At 47.9% G+C, this 20,531-nt stretch overlaps 1 protein-coding gene across 8 annotated transcripts in view; it reads right to left on the reverse strand.

The window, feature by feature from the left end:
* LOC137421000 (unconventional myosin-IXa) overlaps window positions 1-20,531 on the reverse strand; it is a 285,807-nt gene that overhangs the window by 54,610 nt on the left and 210,666 nt on the right. For 6 of the 8 annotated variants that reach the window (XM_078772058.1, XM_078772064.1, XM_078772060.1 and 3 more), the window contains 8 exons: window positions 20,301-20,410; window positions 18,458-18,573; window positions 17,935-18,185; window positions 17,646-17,753; window positions 2,611-2,802; window positions 2,401-2,448; window positions 1,917-2,028; window positions 1,694-1,773 (listed from right to left, as the gene is read on the reverse strand). In XM_078772058.1, the coding sequence (XP_078628184.1) occupies window positions 1,694-1,773; window positions 1,917-2,028; window positions 2,401-2,448; window positions 2,611-2,802; window positions 17,646-17,753; window positions 17,935-18,185; window positions 18,458-18,573; window positions 20,301-20,410 (1,017 nt within the window). The remainder of the gene's footprint in view (window positions 1-1,693; window positions 1,774-1,916; window positions 2,029-2,400; window positions 2,449-2,610; window positions 2,803-17,645; window positions 17,754-17,934; window positions 18,186-18,457; window positions 18,574-20,300; window positions 20,411-20,531) is intronic. The other 2 variants (XM_078772059.1, XM_078772063.1) reach the window with 2 other exon arrangements.

Genomic DNA, 20,531 nt, shown 5'->3' on the forward strand with positions numbered 1-20,531 from the left:
GCCTGCAGAGCTCAGAGACCGGATTTTGTCGAGGCACAGATGTGGGAAAGCCTTCAAAAAAAAATTCTGCTGCATTGAAGGTTCCCAAGAGCACAGTGGCCTTCATAATTCTTAAATGGAAGAAGTTTGGAACAACCAGGACTCTTCCTAGAGCTGGCCTCCCGGCCAAACTGAGCAATCGGGGGAGAAGGGCCTTGGTAAGAGGTGACCAAGAACCTGATGGTCACTCTGGCTGAGCTCCAGAGATCCTGTGTGGAGATGGGAGAAACTGTCTTCCAGAAGAACAACCATCACTGCAACACTCCACCAATCTGGGCTTTATGGCAGAGTGGCCAGACGGAAGCCTCTCCTCAGTGAAAGACACATGAAAGCCCGCTTGGAGTTTGCAAAAAAGCACCTAAAGGACTCTCAGACTGTGAGAAACAAGATTCTGTGGGCTGTCTGTGGGCTCTTATGGTTAAACTGCCAAAATCGAGGCTCTCTGCTCACCTTTACTCTTTCCACTTTTCTCCTGCCTCTGGAACAAACTCCCTTACTCTCTTCAATCCCACTCCTCCCTCCAGGTCTTTAAAGCAGCTGTTCACCACCATCTCTTATCTTCCCCCATCCAAAACCTTGATCTTTTCTACCCCCGTTAATTCACCCCAGATCCACTTTTTTGAAATACCGACTTCTTTCCTGGAAGTCCTAGCTGTGTCCACCACGCCTTCCCCTTCTCATGTCCCTCCCCCCCAAGCACTCTCCCTCCCACAGATCTCCTGATGTCCCTGTTCTCTGCTGTTGTATTTGTGTGTTTCCCTCTCTCTCCCCATCTTGTCTCCCGCTCACTTTATCTCATGTTTTATGTGTCAGTTTGTTTTTACGTGATTAATGTTAGCTCTAAAAATGGGAAAGGTTGGGAGTGTGGCCTGGGAGTTCATGGTAAAATAAGATTTAAAAAACTACAGCGAAGTCGATGGCTCACCATTGCAATTCTCCATGCTTCCCAACTAAAGCAAATTTCCACCAGGGATGGTCCAATGTCAAATTTGGAGTTAAATTATTTTCGCCGTTTTGACCTCTGTGACCCAAATTAGCCACTCCTCCCCACTTTGGAATGCACCCGGGTCAAATCCAAAAGATTACGTTTTTCATGCATCCCCAATGTTGATTTACTTTACAAAGTTTCATTTTAAAATGTTTTAAAATGGAACCGTAATTGCATCTTTTGGCATTAGACTTTTTGACCCTGCACAGGGGAGAGAGGGGCAGAGAAAGGGAGGGAGGTGAGGGGGAGGAGGAAGGTGGGAGCAAGGGGGGAGGTCAAAAATGATACTGCTCTTGCACCTTCTTGCCATGTGATGATCTTAATTAGCAAGTTTGGTGATTCATGCCCAACCGTGTAGGAGGAGATAGTGTGACGGACAGACAGAGCCGATTACAATATGGAAATGGTAAGAAGATTATAATTTATTTTTCAAAAAGAGTGGGAAAAGTAAAATCTGTATTCTCAAAAATACGTTAGTCTATTTAAAAGGTTTTAAGGCAGATGTAATTTATCTGTGATGTAATGTTACGAACCAATGATGTTACTAAATATAACACAAGCTTCTTTTCTTTTACTGCACCACAAGCTTGAGCATAAAACAGCACTACTTTAGCACAGCACTACTTTCAGCACTACTTTATGGCAGTTCGTCAATGGAAGGTTTACCTTCCGGTTGGAGTTGTAATACTTTGGGCAGCGTTTGGTTGTCTGCAAGTAGCATTTCTTGTGGCAGGTCAGTTTGCACACTGGGAAAAAAAACCAGGGGCAAGTGGTTTGGCATGGACAGTTTTATCACAAGACTTCACCAACTGCATCTGAATACAAAAGTATTCCTCAATCTCAGTGAAAAGTAAAAGCAAGTAGTGATAAAGGAAAATAAGGATCGCACATTTGCAGACGTAACCTCCTTCCATCATCCATATCCGTGTGCCACACTCTTCACAAAAGCTTGGAATGTTGAACTGTGTACTCTTGAACTGATGCCCATTGACTTCCTGTATCTGCAGTGCAAACGGAACAATCTAAGCTTTAACGAAATGACGCATTGAAGCTTCATTTCACAATTTAAATAGCGATGGATCCAATAATTGACTGCATGTGAGGGCAGAAGGAACCTTGGCTTTACAAAGATAAAAATTAATCTTAATTCCCCAAAGCATGTCTCCAAACACGTTAGGGCTATTTCAAGTTCTTTTTAGGCAGATGTAATGGATCGCTGCCTTCGTTTTATCTACTAATGGTGCTAAATGAGGAGGAAGAATGTACGGGCACACACTTTATAAAAGGTATGACATTACAAAATAATGAGAAAAAATACCACCTAAGACATCACAATATGCAGTATTGTTTACGAACCCTGCAGGAAAACGTACATTATCAGAATCCCTCTTCCTGCGCTTTTTAGCTTCTGGTTTTGGAATCTGTGGAGAGGTGTTAGATGATTGTGAGCTTTATGGAGAGAAGCCATAAAGATGAAACAAAGTTGATGAAAAGTGACTTTTTGCATTTACTGATTATGAGCATTTACAGCTACGTGCAATATTTATTTTAAATCCATGATAAATGGCAGTGGTGTACGTCACCTTCTGCATGGACCTGTCGTCCAATGCCTTGGCCCTGACAAACTCATCAAGGAAACCACAGAAGAGGTTGATGCTGACATTCGTGATCGAACCTTTCTTATGGACATGTTTGCTGGCAGACACTGTCTTGTCCAAAATATGCTCGAAGTTGAGCATGAGGTCTTTGTAACGGAGGCTGATATCCTCATGGTACTGCATTTGGGCAACATCATTTACAAAGCACGTGAGGTGACATTTTATAAAGGAAGTCCATTGTATGCTGCACTATACGAATTGAACACATTTTTTGGTTTAAAGCATTACAGCCCTATTAAAGCTTGGTTGAGGGGTTGCAGAAATCATAAGCATTGAACATGATCCCTTGTTAGATCATCAACCAGAGTATTATTCACCACCGTAAAAAAAAACAACTAAAGACTTCATAGAACACCTTACTGGGCACAGTCTTGAGAAACAAGGACATGGGCGGAATCCGTCTACTGTAGCGGCTACCGCTGGGTTTACACAATCGCCTTGCATCTACCAAGGACGCGGAGCGATCACCATGCCGGGCTCGTCCAGGACGCCCGGGCAGGCCCGCTCTCAACTTGCCAGGCCTCGTCCGGGACGCCCAGGCACGCCCGGCCATGCCCGCTCTCGACTTGCCAGGCCGCGTCCGGGACGCCCGGGCATGCCCGGGCATGCCCGCCCTCGACTTGCCAGGCCGCGTCCAGGACGCCCGGCCACGCCCCCTCTCGCCTTTCCCGGGCAAACGCTCTGGGATAATGTGTGTATATATATTGCTGCCCGATAAACGGGCTTTTCAGAGTACCCGAGTTGTTTTGTTTCAATAAAGAAACTCGGACGAATTCCAGCTTTTTGTCGCGTCCATTCTTCCGATTACGTGGGAGCACAGCTCCTACATTGGTGACCTACCGACATGGACACGGCAGTTGCCCTCAAACTGCCTACCTTCTGGGAGGCTCACGCGGCGGTTTGGTTCGCCCAGGCGGACTCCCTGTTCGCCCTGCGAGGCATCACGGCCGACGACACCCGCTTCCACCATGTGGTAGCAGCGCTCGGCTCAGCCACCACGGCCCACGCCCTGAGCCTCCTCGAGAGCCCGCCAGCCGCTGACAAATACGGCGCGATTAAAAAGCTCCTCCTCGACCCTTTCGCCCTCTCATCAGTGGAACGCGCACGGCGCCTGCTCGACCTGCCCGAGCTCGGCGACACGCGCCCGTCCGAGCGAATGGACTACATGCTTTCGCTGCTCGGCGAGCACTCTCCGGCATTCCTGTTCCGGGAGGTGTTCCTCCGTCAGCTGCCTAGCCCGGTACGCCTCGCCCTGGCGAGCACGACGATCACGGATCCCCGCGCCTTTGCCAGGGAAGCCGACAAGATCTCCGCGGCAGGCCAACGCATTGCAGCAGCGACCTGGGGCCCACCGCCGTCCGACGCAACGCCCATGGCGTCCGAGCACCCGGCATGGTCGACGACCGAACTGCCGACGCAATTGGCGGCCGCTACGCCGAGCCGACCACCTCCAGCACGACGACCGGGGCCTCCACCTGACCAAGCGTGGTGTTACTATCATGCCAGGTTCAGACAGAAGGCCCGGACATGCCGACCCCCGTGCACCTTCGGCAGGCCGGGAAACGGCCGGGCCGGCGTTCATTACCAGCCATGAGCGCCGGCCACACGGGCAACTTACTTTTCATCACGGACAAAGCGTCCGGACGGCGCTTCCTGTGCGATCGGCGCAGTGTGATCGGCCCAACTGAGCGTCATACCCGCCTCCGATCAGGACAGGCAGTCCGCGGTTTGCGGCCCCTCCTTGGTTGCGGCCAACGGATCGGCCATCCGCACCTTCGGCCCGCGCAACGTCACCCTCTGCTTCGGCGGCCAATGCTTTAATTGGACTTTTGTAACCGCAAGCGTGCCCATGGCTCTGCTAGGCGCTGACTTCCTCTGCGCACACGGACTGCTGGTGGACGTCCAACGGCGTCGCCTCATCAACGCCGAGACCTTCAGTTCCCTGGTATGCACATTGAGCAGCTCCGCTCTGACCGAGCTGGCATGCGCCCTCCCGGCGGCGAACGAGTTTGCTCGCCTGCTCACAGAGTTCCCGGCCCTCATGCGGCCGACGTTTTCGGCCGTCGCAGTATGACATGGGATCGAGCACCACATACCAACCACGGGCCCGCCGGTCTATGCCAGAGCCCGCCGCCTCGACCCAGCCAAGCTCGCCATGGCCAAAGCCGAGTTCGACGCTTTGGAACACCTCGGAATCGTGCGGCGCTCCGATAGCGCGTGGGCTTCGCCACTACACATCGTCCCAAAACCAGGGGGCGGCTGGCGCCCATGTGGTGACTACCGCCGCCTTAACGACGCTACCACCCCCGACAGGTATCCGATCCCGCACATCCAAGACTTCTCCGCCCGTCTGGCAGGACGGGTCATTTTTTCAAAAATCGATCTCATACGGGGATATCACCAGGTACCTGTCAGGGTGGCCGACGTCCCTAAAACGGCCGTCATCACGCCGTTCGGCTTGTTCGAATTCCTGCGGATGCCGTTTGGCCTCAAGAACGCGGCTCAGGCGTTCCAGCGCTTGATGGACGGCGTGCTGCGTGACCTGCCGTTCCTCTTCGTTTACCTGGACGACATCCTCGTCGCCAGCACGTCCCGGGCCGAGCACCTCCTTCACCTCCGAACACTGTTCGGGCGCCTCAGCGAGCACGGCCTCATCGTCAACCCGGCCAAATGCCACTTCGGCACGACGGCCGTTGATTTTTTGGTCCACCACGTCACCAAGAACGGGGCCGTGCCGCTGCCAACCAAGGTCGAGGCCATCACCACGTTTCCGCGTCCCCGCTCCATAAAGGCCCTGCAGGAATTCCTGGGAATGGTGAATTTCTATCACCGCTTCGTGCCCCGCGCTGCTCAACTCATGCGGCCCCTCTACGAAGCCCTCCGGGCAAGCCGGCCAAGCACGACATCGTCTGGTCCGCAGCAATGGACGCGGCCTTCAAAAGCTCAAAGCGGGCCCTCGCCGACGCAACACTGCTCGCTCACCCGGTGCTCAACGCTCCCATCGCCCTCACCACAGATGCCTCCGACTACGCGGTGGGCGCCGCACATGAGCAATGGGTGAACGGGGTTTGGCAGCCACTCGCTTTTTTCAGCCGGCAGCTCCGGCCGAACGAGCTCAAATATAGCACGTTTGACCGTGAGCTCCTCGGTCTACACCTGGCCATTCGCCATTTCCGCCACCTCCTGGAGGGCCGACCCTTCACGGCGTTCGTCGACCACAAGCCGTTGGTTTACGCAATGGCCAAGGTCACGGAGCCGTGGTCGGCCCGCCAACAGCGCCACCTCTCCACCGTGTCGGAGTTTACCACGGACATCCGGCACGTCGCCGGCAAAGACAACGCCGTGGCCGACTGTCTTTCTCGGGCCAGCGCGAACGCGGTCCACCTCGGCGTGGACTTCGCGCTTATGGCGGCGGACCAAACCACCGACACCACGGTGCAAGCCCTCCGGGCGGCGGACACGGGCCTCCGCCTGGCCGACATCCCCTTCGCAGACACTGTCCTGCTCTGCGACGTCTCCCAAGGCCAGCCTCGCCCCATCGTGCCCGTTACCTGGCAACGCCGCATCTTCGCCTCCCTCCACGGCCTTTCCCACCCGGGCCGGAAAGCTTCCCAGAAGCTGGTGTCGGCGCGATTCGTCTGGCACGGCCTTCGACGGGACGTCCGTGATTGGACCAGCACCTGCACAGCCTGCCAACAGGCCGAGGTCCACCGACACACCCAGGCCCCGCTGGCACCTTTCACCGTGCCCGAACGACGTTTCGACCACGTCAACGTGGACCTGGTGGGAACCCTCCCCCCATCACGGGGGTTCACACACCTGCTCACCATGGTGGACAGGACCACCAGGTGGCCGGAGGCCGTTCCCCTCGTCTCCACCACCACCGCCGACGTAGCGCAGGCTTTCATCGCCACCTGGGTCGCCCGCTTCGGCGCACCGGCGGACATCTCGTCAGACCGCGGACCGCAGTTCACCTCCGAGCTGTGGGGCACGGTCGCCCGCAACCTGGGGGTCAAGCTCCACCGTACTACGGCCTACCACCCCCAAGCCAACGGGTTGTGCAAGCGATTCCAGCGCTCCATGAAGGCCGCGCTCATGGCCGGCCTTCAGGACGGCGGTTGGGCCGACCGGCTGCCGTGGGTCCTTTTGGGCCTCCGCACGGCCCCCAAGGAGGACCTCCGGGCATCCACCGCCGAGCTTGTCTACGGCCAGGCGCTACGCGTCCCGGGCGAATTCGTGCCCGACGCTACCAGTCCCTGGTCCGCAGCTCACCAGCGCTCGGACCTCCAGGAGGCCGCCCGATGGTTTGCCCCCGTGCCAACGTCCCACCACGGTGACCCCCTGTCCTACATCCCCCCCAGTGCTTCGCACAGCGGGGTACGTTTTTGTGCGTCATGACGCACATCGGGGGCCACTCCGGCCGCCGTACGGCGGGCCCTTCGGGTCCTGCGACGGGACGACAAGTCGTTCGTCATCGACATCGGTGGCAGGTCGGACCGGATTGCGGTGGACCGCCTCAAGCCGGCGCACGTGGACATCGACCAACCGCCACGGTTGGCCCTTCTGCCGCGGTGAGGCCGCCCCCCGTCCACGGTGCCCCCCACTCGACCGCCCACCACCACACCGGACCCCCCGCCCCCACAACCCGCCAGGGGTCGCTTTGGCCGGGTCATCAGGACCCCCCTTAAATTGACCCTGCCGGTGCAAGTCGATTCTGGGGGGACGTGTGTAGCGGCTACCGCTGGGTTTACACAATCGCCTTGCACCTACCAAGGACGCGGAGCGATCACCATGCCGGGCTCGTCCAGGATGCCCGGGCAGGCCCGCTCTCAACTTGCCAGGCCGCGTCCGGGACGCCCGGGCATGCCCACCCTCGACTTGCCAGGCCGCGTCCAGGACGCCCGGCCACGCCCCCTCTCGCCTTTCCCGGGCAAACGCTCCGGGATAATGTGTGTATATATATTGCTGCTCGATAAATGGGCTTTTCAGAGTACCCAAGTTGTTTTGTTTCAATAAAGAAACTCGGACGAATTCCAGCTTTTTGTCGCGTCCATTCTTCCGATTACGTGGGAGCACAGCTCCGACACTACGAGCGGCAAATATGATTGGTCGTCATGATGTAAAATGCAGTAATATTTTGTCCAAGTACTGCTAAATGGAAGTGTTTTGAAAGTGGTGTTATGGATCCGTCACTTCCGCCTTTGTTGTTATTATATAGTTGTAGGATTTTTAGTTTCAGGTAACATTGTTGCTAGGATTTTTGTGTGAAATGGAGATGACTTTAGTAAAAGGTAAAAATAAATGTTTGTGAAGGAAAAAGGAAAACATGGCAAAGAGACTGGAAGAAGAGAGATCGAATAGGGGCTGAGCAAGGCGGAGAGAGCTGTGAGTCACGTCGAGGCTGCGAGTGGACTTGTTTTTATATATATATAAAAATAAAATAACCACCTTTAGAGGCCATTTTTCCCCGCAGAGCGGGGGTTGGCCTTTTTCGGGAACCATGGTGGTTGTTGTTTTTTGGTCCCCTTTTTGAAGCAATGTTTTACGGCCGGATGCCCTTCCTGACACCAACACTTTTTGCCGCCTTTTAACGACAAACAGGGAATTACCAGTGAACTGGTACTCAATTAGCCGACCTCGGAAGGATGACAGGCTGAGTCAACCCCCCTGGCGTTAATTCAGCGATCGACCGAGATTCGAACCCAGGATCCTAGGATCTTTAGCCGGCACCCTAGCCGCTAGCCCAACACCAGGGCTTTTTATGTATTGGTCACAAATGAGTACCAACACCAGGTGGCGCTACACGGTACACATTTACGTAGAGAATTGACGCCCCTCTCCCAGTCCCCCACATCCCCGCATGAGGCCGCGGCCACATCTATATAATAATAGCGTAAGGACTCGACTTTGTTATCCCTTTTACGCCGCACCCAGTGACCCGATGCCCACGGCACTCATGGATTTACGATCTACGAACCGCGCTCTTTGTTTATCACGTACATACTCGAAAAATCTGAATTAGCCGACGTTGGGGCCCAAAAGCATCCGATTAACTGCCGATACGACGCCATCTTACGACGCTATCGTATTGGCGTCTGCTGGGCGAAGGCGAAGCAAGCCGTCCACTGATTGGACAGGTGAAGGCGAAAGCAAGCCGTCCACTGAGTGGACAATCCAGAGCATGCATTTGTGCCGGTGTCGGCGATCGTTGTTCATATACGCACTCTTCATTCTCATCTTTCTTCCTAACTCTCACTCGGACAAGCAAATCCCCTATACCATCCATAATGGTACACTATATCCATACACCACATCCTCCCTTCCGTGGATGTTCCACGGGTTTCGGCTAGTAGCCTATGTTACCCCCAGACAAAGTTGTATTTGTATTTGTACCCCGAGTAAAGTATATGTGTTTATAGCTGGAGTACCTGGCGTTGCTCAAGCGAAAAATAAACATTAACATATTTGAAATGAGAGAAAAAAAAATGGAAAAGCAATTGCATCCAAATCAGAACTAAAAGACCCCAAAGACCTAAAAGACCCAATGAACCCCAAAGACTCAAAATACCCAGAAGACACAAAATACCCCGAAGATCCAAAAGACCCCGAAGACCTAAAAGACCCTAATGACTGAAAATATTCCAAAGACCCTTAACAACCCCAAACACTCAAAAGACCCTTAAAGACCCCAAAAACCCAAGACCCAAAGGACCCAAAAGACCTCGAGGACCCAAAATACTCCAAAGACCCTTATTGACCCAAAAGACCCCAAAGATCCAAAAGATCCTTGAAGACCCAAAAGACCAAAAAGACAAAAAGATCATGAGGACCATTGAAGACCCAAAAGGTTGAAAAGACCCAAAGACCCAATGGACCCCAAAGAACCAAAATACCATGAAGACCCAAAATATCCCAAAGACCCTTAAAGACCCCAAAGACCAAAATACCAAAAAGACCCCTTTTGGGAGACCCAATGGATCCTAAAGACCCAAAATACTGAATAGACCCCAAAGACCCAAAAGACCTTAAAGACTGTTGTTTTCCCCAAAAAGACCTCTGCCACCAACACCAGGTGGCGCTACATGGTACACATTTACATAGAGAATTGACGCCCTTCTCCCAGTCCCCCACACCCCCACATGAGGCCGCGGCCACAAAGCCTATGTTACCCCCCCAGACAAAGTTGTATTTGTACCCCGAGTAAAGTATATGTGTTTATAGCTGGAGTACCTGGCATTGCTCCAGTGACAAAGAAACATTAACATATTTGAATCTATCTATAATTCCAGTAATCTCTGTGTGTATGTATGTATGTATGTATGTATGTATGTATGTATGTATGTATGTATGTATGTATGTCTGTGACCGCTGTTTCTCGACAACCACGGGTCCGATATACTTTAAACTTGCCAGGTATATTGCTGGGGACCCGAGGATGTGCCTTTTCAAGGTTTCATATTAATCGGACAAGTAGTTACCGAGCTATGTCCAAAAAACGATTCAACCAATCAGAGAGCAGCGAGCTATCACGTGTGCCGAACGTGCCGAACAGACTCTGCCTCGGACGGCACATTTGAGAGCGTATTCATTTATTTCACTTTGGCAAACTATGTTGCCGCTATGTTGGCGTTAAACTATGTTTTAAAACTAATTAAAACTAATTTGCGATTCTTTCGCTTTCCTGCGCGTTTGTGCAAGTTATGGCGATTTCTTTACCAAACTCCGCAAGCCGTTCGCTTTGGACCAAACCATTTCATGTAAATAGAGGGGGGGGGGGGGGGGGATTGTCACCGTACTCGCAAGCCGTTCGCTTTGGACCAAACCATTTCATGTAAATAGAGGGGGGGGATTGTCACCGTACTCGCAAGCCGTTCGCTTTGGACCAAACCATTTCATGTAAATAGAGGGGGGGGGATATAATTTTAGATATATATATAGTACGGGCATGCCCTAGTATTTGAAATGAGAGAAAATATAATGGAAAAGCAATTACATCCAAATCAGAACTAAAAGACCCCAAAGACCTAAAAGACCCAATGGACCCCAAAGATTCAAAATACCCCGAATACCCAAAATACCCCGAAGATCCAAAAGACCCTGAAGACCTAAAAGACCCCAACGACTGAAAATATTCCAAAGACCCTTAACAACCCAAAATATGCTGAAAGACCCTGAAGACCCAAGAGAACCAAAAGACCCCGAAGACCCTTAAAGATGCGAAGACCCAAAATACCCAAATTCCTCCAAAGACCTTTAAAGACCCCAAAGACCCTTAAAGATGCCGAAGACTTGAGAACCAAAAGACCCTGAAGACAAAAAAATACCCCAAAGACCCTTAAATACCCTGAAGACCCAAAGGACCCAAAAGACCCCAAGGGCCCAAAATACTCCAAAGACCCTTCATGACCCAAAATACCCCAAATATCCAAAACATCCCAAAGATCCTTGAAGACCCAAAAGATCGAAAAGACAAAAGACAAAGACCACGAAGACCCTTGAAGACCCAAAAGGTTGAAAAGACCCAAAGACCCAAAATACCCTGAAGACCCAAAATATTCCAAAGACCATTAAAGACCCCAAATACCAAAAGACCAAAAAGACCCCAAAGACTGAAAAGACCCCAAAGACTGAAAAGACCCCAAAGACTGAAAAGACCCCAAAGACTGAAAAGACCCCAAAGACTGAAAAGACACCAAAGATCGTTGAAGTCCCAAAAAAAACTCCAAATAATTTAAAGACTCCAAAGAATTAAAAGTCCCCAAAGAATTAAAAGAATTTCTTTTTCTGAAAAACCATTGGCAATCATTAATCACGGTCTAATTTGAAGGGAGTTTTTTATTTATTTATTTATTTTTTTGTTTTGTTTTGCCAATTTATTTGCCAATCGAACCAACCAACAGAAAATTTCCAATGGCAGAAAAATGTGTTGCACAATTGGAACAAGATCGCCCGTAGGGTGGGTACTCTGCTAGTAATATTTTTTTTAAAGACAGGCAGAGAGTAAAAAAAAATAATATATATTTTAAATAATAATAGAATAAAAAATAATATAATATAATAAAATAAAAATATATAAACGAACAATGCGACTGTGTTGCCAATATGCCCCCGCATAGTCCCACAACCGGTAGATGCCATAACTCTGCATATGTATGGGATGGGGTAGGGGATCACGTTTGTGAAGTTTCGTGTTGATCGGATAAGGTTCGTTTTTCTATCCAAGATGGCTGCCAAACCACGTGACCTATGACATCATCATTTTCAAACTATATGCAACAGTGCTGTTAGATATTTTTAAAATTTCGTCTCAATAGGGTGAGCGGTTTTTCAGAGATAATTATTATATATTTTCCTTCAATCCCATATGGCTGCCAAACCATGTGACCTATGATGTCATAAATTTAATATTTCAATACAAATGGGTCATAGATCATGTGCATGCAATTTCAGATTTTTAGGATAAGGAATTCGATTAAAACATTTTTGGCTTGTTTACCACTTCACCTATGATGTCATCATTATCATGATTTTGTTCCCCATTGGGAGTACTTGACAATGTGCCAAGTTTCAAATTTTTCCATTCAACGGTTTCAGAGAAATACTTTTTTAACTGTTTGCTTTTAATCCAAGGTGGCTGCCATACCACGTGACCTATGACGTCACAATTATAAAAACATTCTGCATCGGTGCCACTCCAACCCTGAAAGTTTCGCCTCAATCGGACATATGGTTGCTGAGAAAAACGAGGTTTAGCCCGTACGGACGGATGGACAATCAATTGGAAAACGTAATGCCTCCGGCGACTTTGTCGGCGGAAGCATACAAATAAAAAAACAGGCAGACAGAGTAAAAATGTCATCTCACTCCCTGCGCATGCGCGATCGGGACCAATTCAGAGCCAAAGTACTGCTAAGTTAAACGTTTGTTTTCAAATTCATGTTAAAAATATAACATTCAATTTAAATTAAGTTGTTCCTTGATTATAAACTCGACTATCCTTGATTGATTATAAAACTCGACTCGACTATGTGATGCGTATTGCATTGACGGAAGAAGATGGTGTCACACTGCAACGCTGGATGAGCAGAAGACACCCTGCTCAGAAACTATCTGACCTCGACTATGCTGATGACATCGGTGTCGCTGCTGATTCACTACAAGATGCCCAGGACATCCCATCAAGAATCGAAGATATAGCCAGCAAAGTCGGTCTTCCAATCAATGCCTCAAAAACAAAGTACAAGCACATACATCGTCGACCGAATTAACAACGAACTTTCTGGGCAGCAAATAGTGATGTGCTCGAGCTGGTTCCAGACTTCAAATACCTTGGCTCATATACTAACACTGCCTATGATGTCAGCTGCCACATTGGACAGGCGTGGGCAGCAGCAAACAACCTTGAGAAGGTATGGCTCGCCCCGCTGCAACGAAGCACCAAAATCCGCCAATATAAAGCTACAGTTGAATCAATTTTACTGTATGGGTTTGAGTCGTGGACGCTGACTTGTAGCATGACATGTAAAATATATAGCAACTACACCAAGCTCCTCCATAAAATACTCAACATCTGATGGCAAGACCATGTCCCTAACATTGACCTATATGGTAATTTGCCAAAACGTTTTTATGTTGTGAGGCAGAGGCGTTTGAGATTGGTGGGTCATGTCCTCCAGCACGAAGAAAAAGCAGCAAATGGTGTCTTACTTTGGAAGCCATCAGAAAGGAGAGTTGGTCGACCGAACCTGACGTTGATTAATAATGTCTGCAGCAACACTGGGCTGCATACGGAAGGACTAAAATCCACCGCAGCTGACAGAGCTGTTTGAGCAAATCTGACAAAGTGACTGTTCTTTTTCGCTCCGTTTTATTTTGGTGTTTTGTTTGAGATTGTCTGATCAACATTATGTAGAAACAAGTAGTAGTAGTAATTCTTCAATCGCAAGTCGATGAGGATAAAAAACAAAAAAAAACTGAAATCTTTCCACTTCTCCAACCTGAGTCGACTTCAAGCAAATTCAATGTCGATGGAATTATACCATGGTTGAGGGATGGTCTCAGGTTCAAATACAGAGGAGGAATACAACAAACAACAACAGGCATTTTAAGGCCATTTTCCCTGCAAGAACGGGGGTTAGTCCCCATGACAATCTTCTCCATTTTGCCCTATTTTCTACATCTACCCTTGTTAACCCCATTGCCCGCATTTCTTCTTCCACCACCTTTAGCCAAATCTTTCTCGGTCTTCCCCGTCCTCTACTTCCTTCTTCATTCATTTCCATCACTCTTCTCAACCAGTCACTTTCATCCTTCCTCAACACATGACCAATCCATCTCAACCTGTTTCTCTTCACAGCATCCATCACAGGTTCTATTCCCATAATCTTTCGCAATTCATCATTTGTCTTCCTCTCTCTCAACGATACTCCGCACATCCACCAAACAATTCGCATATCCACCCTTTCCAGCCTTCGTTGCTGATCTACATTCATTACCTTCGCAAAAGCGGAAGGTTATGTTTTGATCGCTGTGTATTTATTTGTATGTCTGTGTGTGTGTGTGTATGTTATTCGCATAACTCAAAAAGTATTCAACCGAATTGCATGAAATTTGGTGGGATGATTGGTTATTATACGGGACACATTTGATTAGATTTTGGGAGCAATCGGGTCAAAGGTCAAGGTCAAGGTCACGAAAAGGTCAAAATCGTATTTTTACCAAGTACAGAACAGTAGCTGCGGCGAAGGTATGCGCTCTACCGAGTGCCCGTTCTAGTTACCCATGTCTCACTCCCATAAATCATAACACTTCTCACACATGCAGAATACACCTTTCCCTTCAGCTTCAACGACACTTCCTCTCCTCGTCAGCACGCCACTCAGTTCCCGAAACTTCTTCCATGCACATCTCACTCGAGCAACCGTTGCTGAGTCTGATCCACCTTCTCCATTCAGCATGTCTCCAAGGTAGCAAAATGTTTTCACACCTTCCAGCTTCACGCCGTCTTCAAGATCCAACTCAACATTTCCTCCATCTGCAGCTCCCTCTGTGCACACCTTACATTTGAATGTAGCTGCCACACTGGTTAATGACCCTCTCAGACCACTACATTTTTGATGAACCCACTCAGCACACATTGCACATTGAACGGAGTTTACTCCGACACCCTTCCTGCACACAGCACATGGCCACTTCCCAGTCCTTTCCACCTCAACACATGCTTTACCACTTGCCATCACCTTCGTTTTTCCTATATTCACCTTCAGACCTTTTGCCTCCATACATTCCTTCCACTCGTTCATCTTCTCCTTCAGTCCATCCATACTTTTCCGCAAACAACACCAGATCATCTGCATACAACAACTCCCAAGGTAAACCCTCCTTTACATTCCGAGCCAGCACCTCAATCACAACTACAAATAGTAGTGGACTTAGTACCGACCCCTGATGCCACTTTCCACCTTCACCACCACCTTCACCTTCACCACCTTCACCACCTTCACCTCAAACTCTCTACTGTTGCCGTCCTTCGTCCTTACAGCTGTGCGCGCTCTCTTGTACATTGCCATCACCACTCTGATCAACCATTCCTCCACTCCTAACTTCCTCAATGCCCATGTCACGACTTCGCGTGGAACCCCATCGAATGCTTTCTCCAGATCAACAAACCCAAGAAACAACTTCTTCCTATTCTCCATGTACTTCTCCTGCAACTGCCTTACAATAAAAAGCGCGTCTGTCATTCCTCTTCCTGGCATAAATCCAAACTGCATTTCGTCAATCTTCACTTTCTTCCTTATCCTCCTCTCCAACACCCTTTCCAATACCTTCATTCCATGCTCCAATAACCTTTTCGCTCGATACGAGCCACAGTCCAGAGGGTCACCTTTCCCCTTGTATAGAGGGACGAGGGTACTCAGTTCCCAATCCACTGGAATGCAGCCTTCTTTCACCACCAGATTACAGATCTCTGTCATTCTCTTCACACCCCAGTTCCTGCTGCCTTCAACATATCTCCCACAACTCCCGTCGGCCCTCCCGCTTTTCCACTCTTCATTGCTTTTATCGCTTCCTCAACTTCCTTCTCGGTTATCTTCTCTGCCGGTCCTAACACTGGGTTACTCTCGATGTTGCCGTCCCATTCATTCTCTGCATTCAACAGCATTTCCACATATCTCTTCCCTCTTCCTTTAATTCCATCTCGGTCCACAACGATTTGTCCCACTTAATCCTTCAAGCAGCTCACCCCCATCACATCGCACCTCTCTTTCACTATCTGCTTTGCAATCCTGAATACTGCACTCTGACCCTCCTCCAAATCAAAGCGTTCTCCGAACATTTTCCTGCATGCCTCCTGCACCTTTGCTACCTCTTTCTTTGCAGCCTTATAACTTTCATGTTCTGCCTTTTCTGCCCTGTACCCTTCGCCTTCTGCCACTCCTTGAACTTCTTCCTCTTCTCGTCAATCCTCTTTCCAACTTTATCATCCCACCACCATGTTTCCGAGTGCCTCGGAGGTCCTTTCGTCCATCCACATACCTCAAAAACGGCTCCCAACAGACTATCTTTCATTGACATCCAACCACTTTCAAGCTCAACCACATCATCCTCTGCCATACTCAGCCTCACTTTTAATGCCTCCCTCACTGTCACCTCTTTCAAACTCCACACCTTCATTCTCGGTTGGTACTTCACCCACCGAGCTCTCCTCGCACCTTTCACCCTTATGTGGCAGACAACCAAGTGGTGCTGTGAAACAGCCTCCTCCCCCGGGATCACCTTTGTATCCCGGAGGTGCCCCCTATCTCGCCTACGCACCATCAGGTAGTCAACGGTTGTTGTCGACCCACCTGACGTGTATGTAACAAGCTTATTATCCTCTTTCTGGAACTGAGTATTACAAATCAACAAATCAGCTCCATCAGCAAACTCCAAAATTATTTCACCTTCATTTCTCACACCATATCCGTAACCCCCATGAACTCCCTCAAAACCGTCCATACTCCTTCCCACATGTCCATTTAGGTCTCCTCCTACCACAACAACTTCCTCATCTTTCACGTTTTCCATCAGCTTCTCTATTGCACACCAGAACTCGTCCCTCTCTTCATCGCTCTGACCGACCTGCGGAGCATATCCTGAGATGACGTTCACCAAGAGCTTTCCAATCATCATTTTCACCATCATCAACCTTTCACTCACTCTTGTCACACTCACCACACTGTCTACAAACTCCTCAGAAAACAGAACACCAACACCATGCATGCCTTACAGGCACCCTTGCCACACAAACTTGTATTTCTGTCCCTGCCTACTCTTCACCACTCTCACACCACTTCACTTCCATCTCGTCTCCTGCACACAACATATGTCAATTCTTTTTCTGACCAATACATCCACCACTTCTCCTGATCTCCCTGCCATGTCCCAAACCTCAGATACCTATCTCCACGTTGGGCATCGTCGTCATAAATGGAGTGATTTCCACCCTTGCTTCGATCGGGTTCCCCACCTTGATTTTTGACGAGGGAGTGAGGTCCCCCTAGGGGTACTTCGGGCTGTACCCTGCCCATATATAATTGCAATTGTTATGGTTCCCTTTTTGAGGCAATGTTTTTATGGCCGGATGCCCTTCCTTATGACATGATGCCTCATGACATGATGCCGGATGCCTTTACTTCCTTCCTTATGACAGAGGAGGAATAAGGTAATATAAAAATTTATGCACTACTTCAATATAATCTACGATTATTGAATCGCTGGGTATTTCACAATGCTGAAGTGAAAGAACTCAGGTTCGAGTAACAAAGGTTAAGTCCAATGAGTTAGTCTGTGACTGCACTTTCATTTCCAATGTCTACTTTTTTCCATCGTGAGAATGTTTTGCTCAATTTGATTATACAACCAACAGGGATAATTATTAAACGGATCGAATATGCACAAAGAGAATCAAAACTCACCGTCACCACTCGGACATACGTCTCCACCATGTTGTTGTGAAACTCTTTCAGAGCTTCCATGAAGAGCTCCACTGCGGGTTCAATTTTATCTGGCTCCAGTTCAGAGATCTGCAAGGTAAGCAGTGAAAGATTTTGATCACTTATTTAAAACGTCACAAATAAGCAGTGTCAAAAGAAAAAGTAAAAAAAAACAAAACCTGAAGACATCAGGACAAACAACCTGAAGACAAACAACCTGAAGACAAATAACAACCTGAAGACAACAACAACCTGAAGACAAAATGCCAACCTTATTCAGAACGAAGCTCATCATGTTATCGAGATCCATCAGGCTCGTGAGGACCTTTGTGCTCGATTGCTTGCTCTGTGTTGATGTGGAGTGTACGCTGCTGATCTTTATGCTTTTCTTCCGTGCAACACGGCCTGTTGTTGATGCATGAACACTCGGCCCTGCGTTTTCCTTAACATTCCGGTCTTTGCCATCTTCATGGTGGGTGGACCCGCTGGCGCGGTTCTCCCCCAAGTCAATGCGACTCCCAACTGCATAACGGGCAGGTAAGAGTGGAGAGCAGGTGCAATGCATAATGTAGTCATGCTATAAACACATGAAATGACGATGTTAATTGTATTTTTTCTAATGTTTACACAACAGGACTACATTTGACAAATTAATACTCTTGTTTAAAATTGTGAAAAGATTTCACACATTCCTGACTTACATACTAAGTGCTTGCAAAATGCTTACAAAATCACAAATGCTTACAAAAAAAAACAATTGATTTTTAAAAGAATCAACACAGAATGCAGAATACCATCCATTTCCATTTGTATTTGTCCAGGCTCTTCACAATCTATATCCACCGGCATGTTTTCTTTCCCTGCCTTTTTTTCCGAAGACCTTTTGCTGCCAAAAATCTTCCATCGACTCCTTGAAAAACAAAACAAACCTTTTATAATGAATCCCCATCACCTCAATAACAGTACCAACAAAAGTCAAACACCATACATAAAAATTAACACTCTTGTTTAAAATTCTGAAAAGATTGCACACATTCCTGACGATACATCGATACCTATAAAAAGCAAAAAAAAATCTGTCTCTGTCACTGTCACTGTCACTGTCTCTGTCTGGCGCTGTCCTTGTCTGTCGCTGTCTCTGTCGCTGTCTTCATGTAAAATTATTCATGTAAATGTGTCATTCATTATTTCATGTAAATGTGTCATACATTACAACCACATCATCCATTATTTTGGTATTTGGAACCACGCCATCCATTATTTTGGTATTTGTAACCACATCATCCATTATTTTGGTTTTTGTAGCCAGATCATCCATTACATTGGTATTTGTAGCCAGATCATCCATTATTTTGGTATTTGTAGTGACGTCATCCATTATTTTGGTATTTGTAACCACGCCATCCATTATTTTGGTATTTGTATCCACATCATCCATTATTTTGGTTTTTGTAGCCAGATCATCCATTATTTTGGTTTTTGTAGCGATGTCATCCATTATTTTGGTATTTGTAGCCAGATCATCCACTATTTTGATATTTGTAGCCACGTCATCCATTATTTTGGCATTTGTAGCCACATCTTTTTCTTTTTTTTGTATACAAGATCGAGGCTTGTGGAAGACCTAACATTAATCACACAAAAAACAAACAAACGGACACACAAAACATACAATAAAGGGAGCGGGAGACAAGATTGGGAGAGAGAGGGAAGAACACAAGTAAAACAGCAGAGAACAGGGACATCGGGAGATCTGTGGGAGGGAGAGGGCTTGGGGGGGAGGCGGCATGGGAAGGAAGGGGGGGGGGGTGGGAGAGGTATAAAACACATGGACACTAGTAGGACTTCCAGGAAAGAAGTCGGTATTTCAAAAAAGTGGATCTGGGGTGAATTAACGGGGGTAGAAAAGAGCAAGATTTTGGAAGGGGGAAGATAAGAGATGGTGGTGTACAGCTATTTTAAAGACCTGGAGGGAGGAGTAGGATTGAAGAGAGTGAAGGAGTTTGTTCCAGAGGCGGGAGTAAAGAGGAATGAAAGAGTGAAGGTGAGCAGAGAGTCTTGATTTTGGCAATTTCACCAGAATAGGGTTGCTGGCAGATCTTGTGCGACCTGTAGGAATATTTGGGGGACAGAGCACAGATAGAGCTGGGGGTGCTAGGCCAGATAGGAGTCGGTACAAGACAGAAAGACCACCAACCAGCCTGCGGTGAGTGAGTGAAAGGCCCTCGGAGTTAGCTTCATCACGGAAGATTCCAATGATTCTGAAGGCTTTGGTTTCAACAGCGTGAAGAGGACAATTGCTCATCATCCATTATTTTTGTATTTGTAGCCATGTCATCCATTATTTTGGTATTTGTAGCCACGTCATCCATTATTTTTATCTTCCATAATAATCTTGACTCTGTATAAATAAATAAAATTTAAAAGGAATTAGTCAAATTGGAGCAATTTCGAGTGTCAGGACTATGAACAAGCTTAAATACTGTATTGACTCAGAAAAAATGCGAAACTTAAATGTTGACAAACAATCTTGTTAGAAATACCATGAGATGTAGTCAGCTTTCCTGTAAACCTGGACTACAAATGTGCATAAAAACATGCCATGCGCTTGATTCAGGCCTGGCCAGCATAGCCTACCTGTCTTGACCTTTGGTCTGAGTCCGAGTAACGCTGGCAGGAGTTACAACTTGGAATCCTTCATCCCACTCTACAGGCACGCCCCAGATTTCATGAGGTGCCTCTGCTTTCTGAGTCAATGGCAGAAAAGAAAGTTAGCGTCGTAAGGTATCTGTTGCAACTTGTTGCAATCTCAGTAAAATGTTCAAATTAAATCACTGCAAACGTTTTTGGGAAAAAAGGATAATACAA

This window comes from Myxine glutinosa, chromosome 2 (assembly GCF_964187855.1).
Source record: "Myxine glutinosa chromosome 2, kmMyxGlut1.1, whole genome shotgun sequence".
Taxonomy (NCBI): Eukaryota; Metazoa; Chordata; class Myxini; order Myxiniformes; family Myxinidae; genus Myxine; species Myxine glutinosa.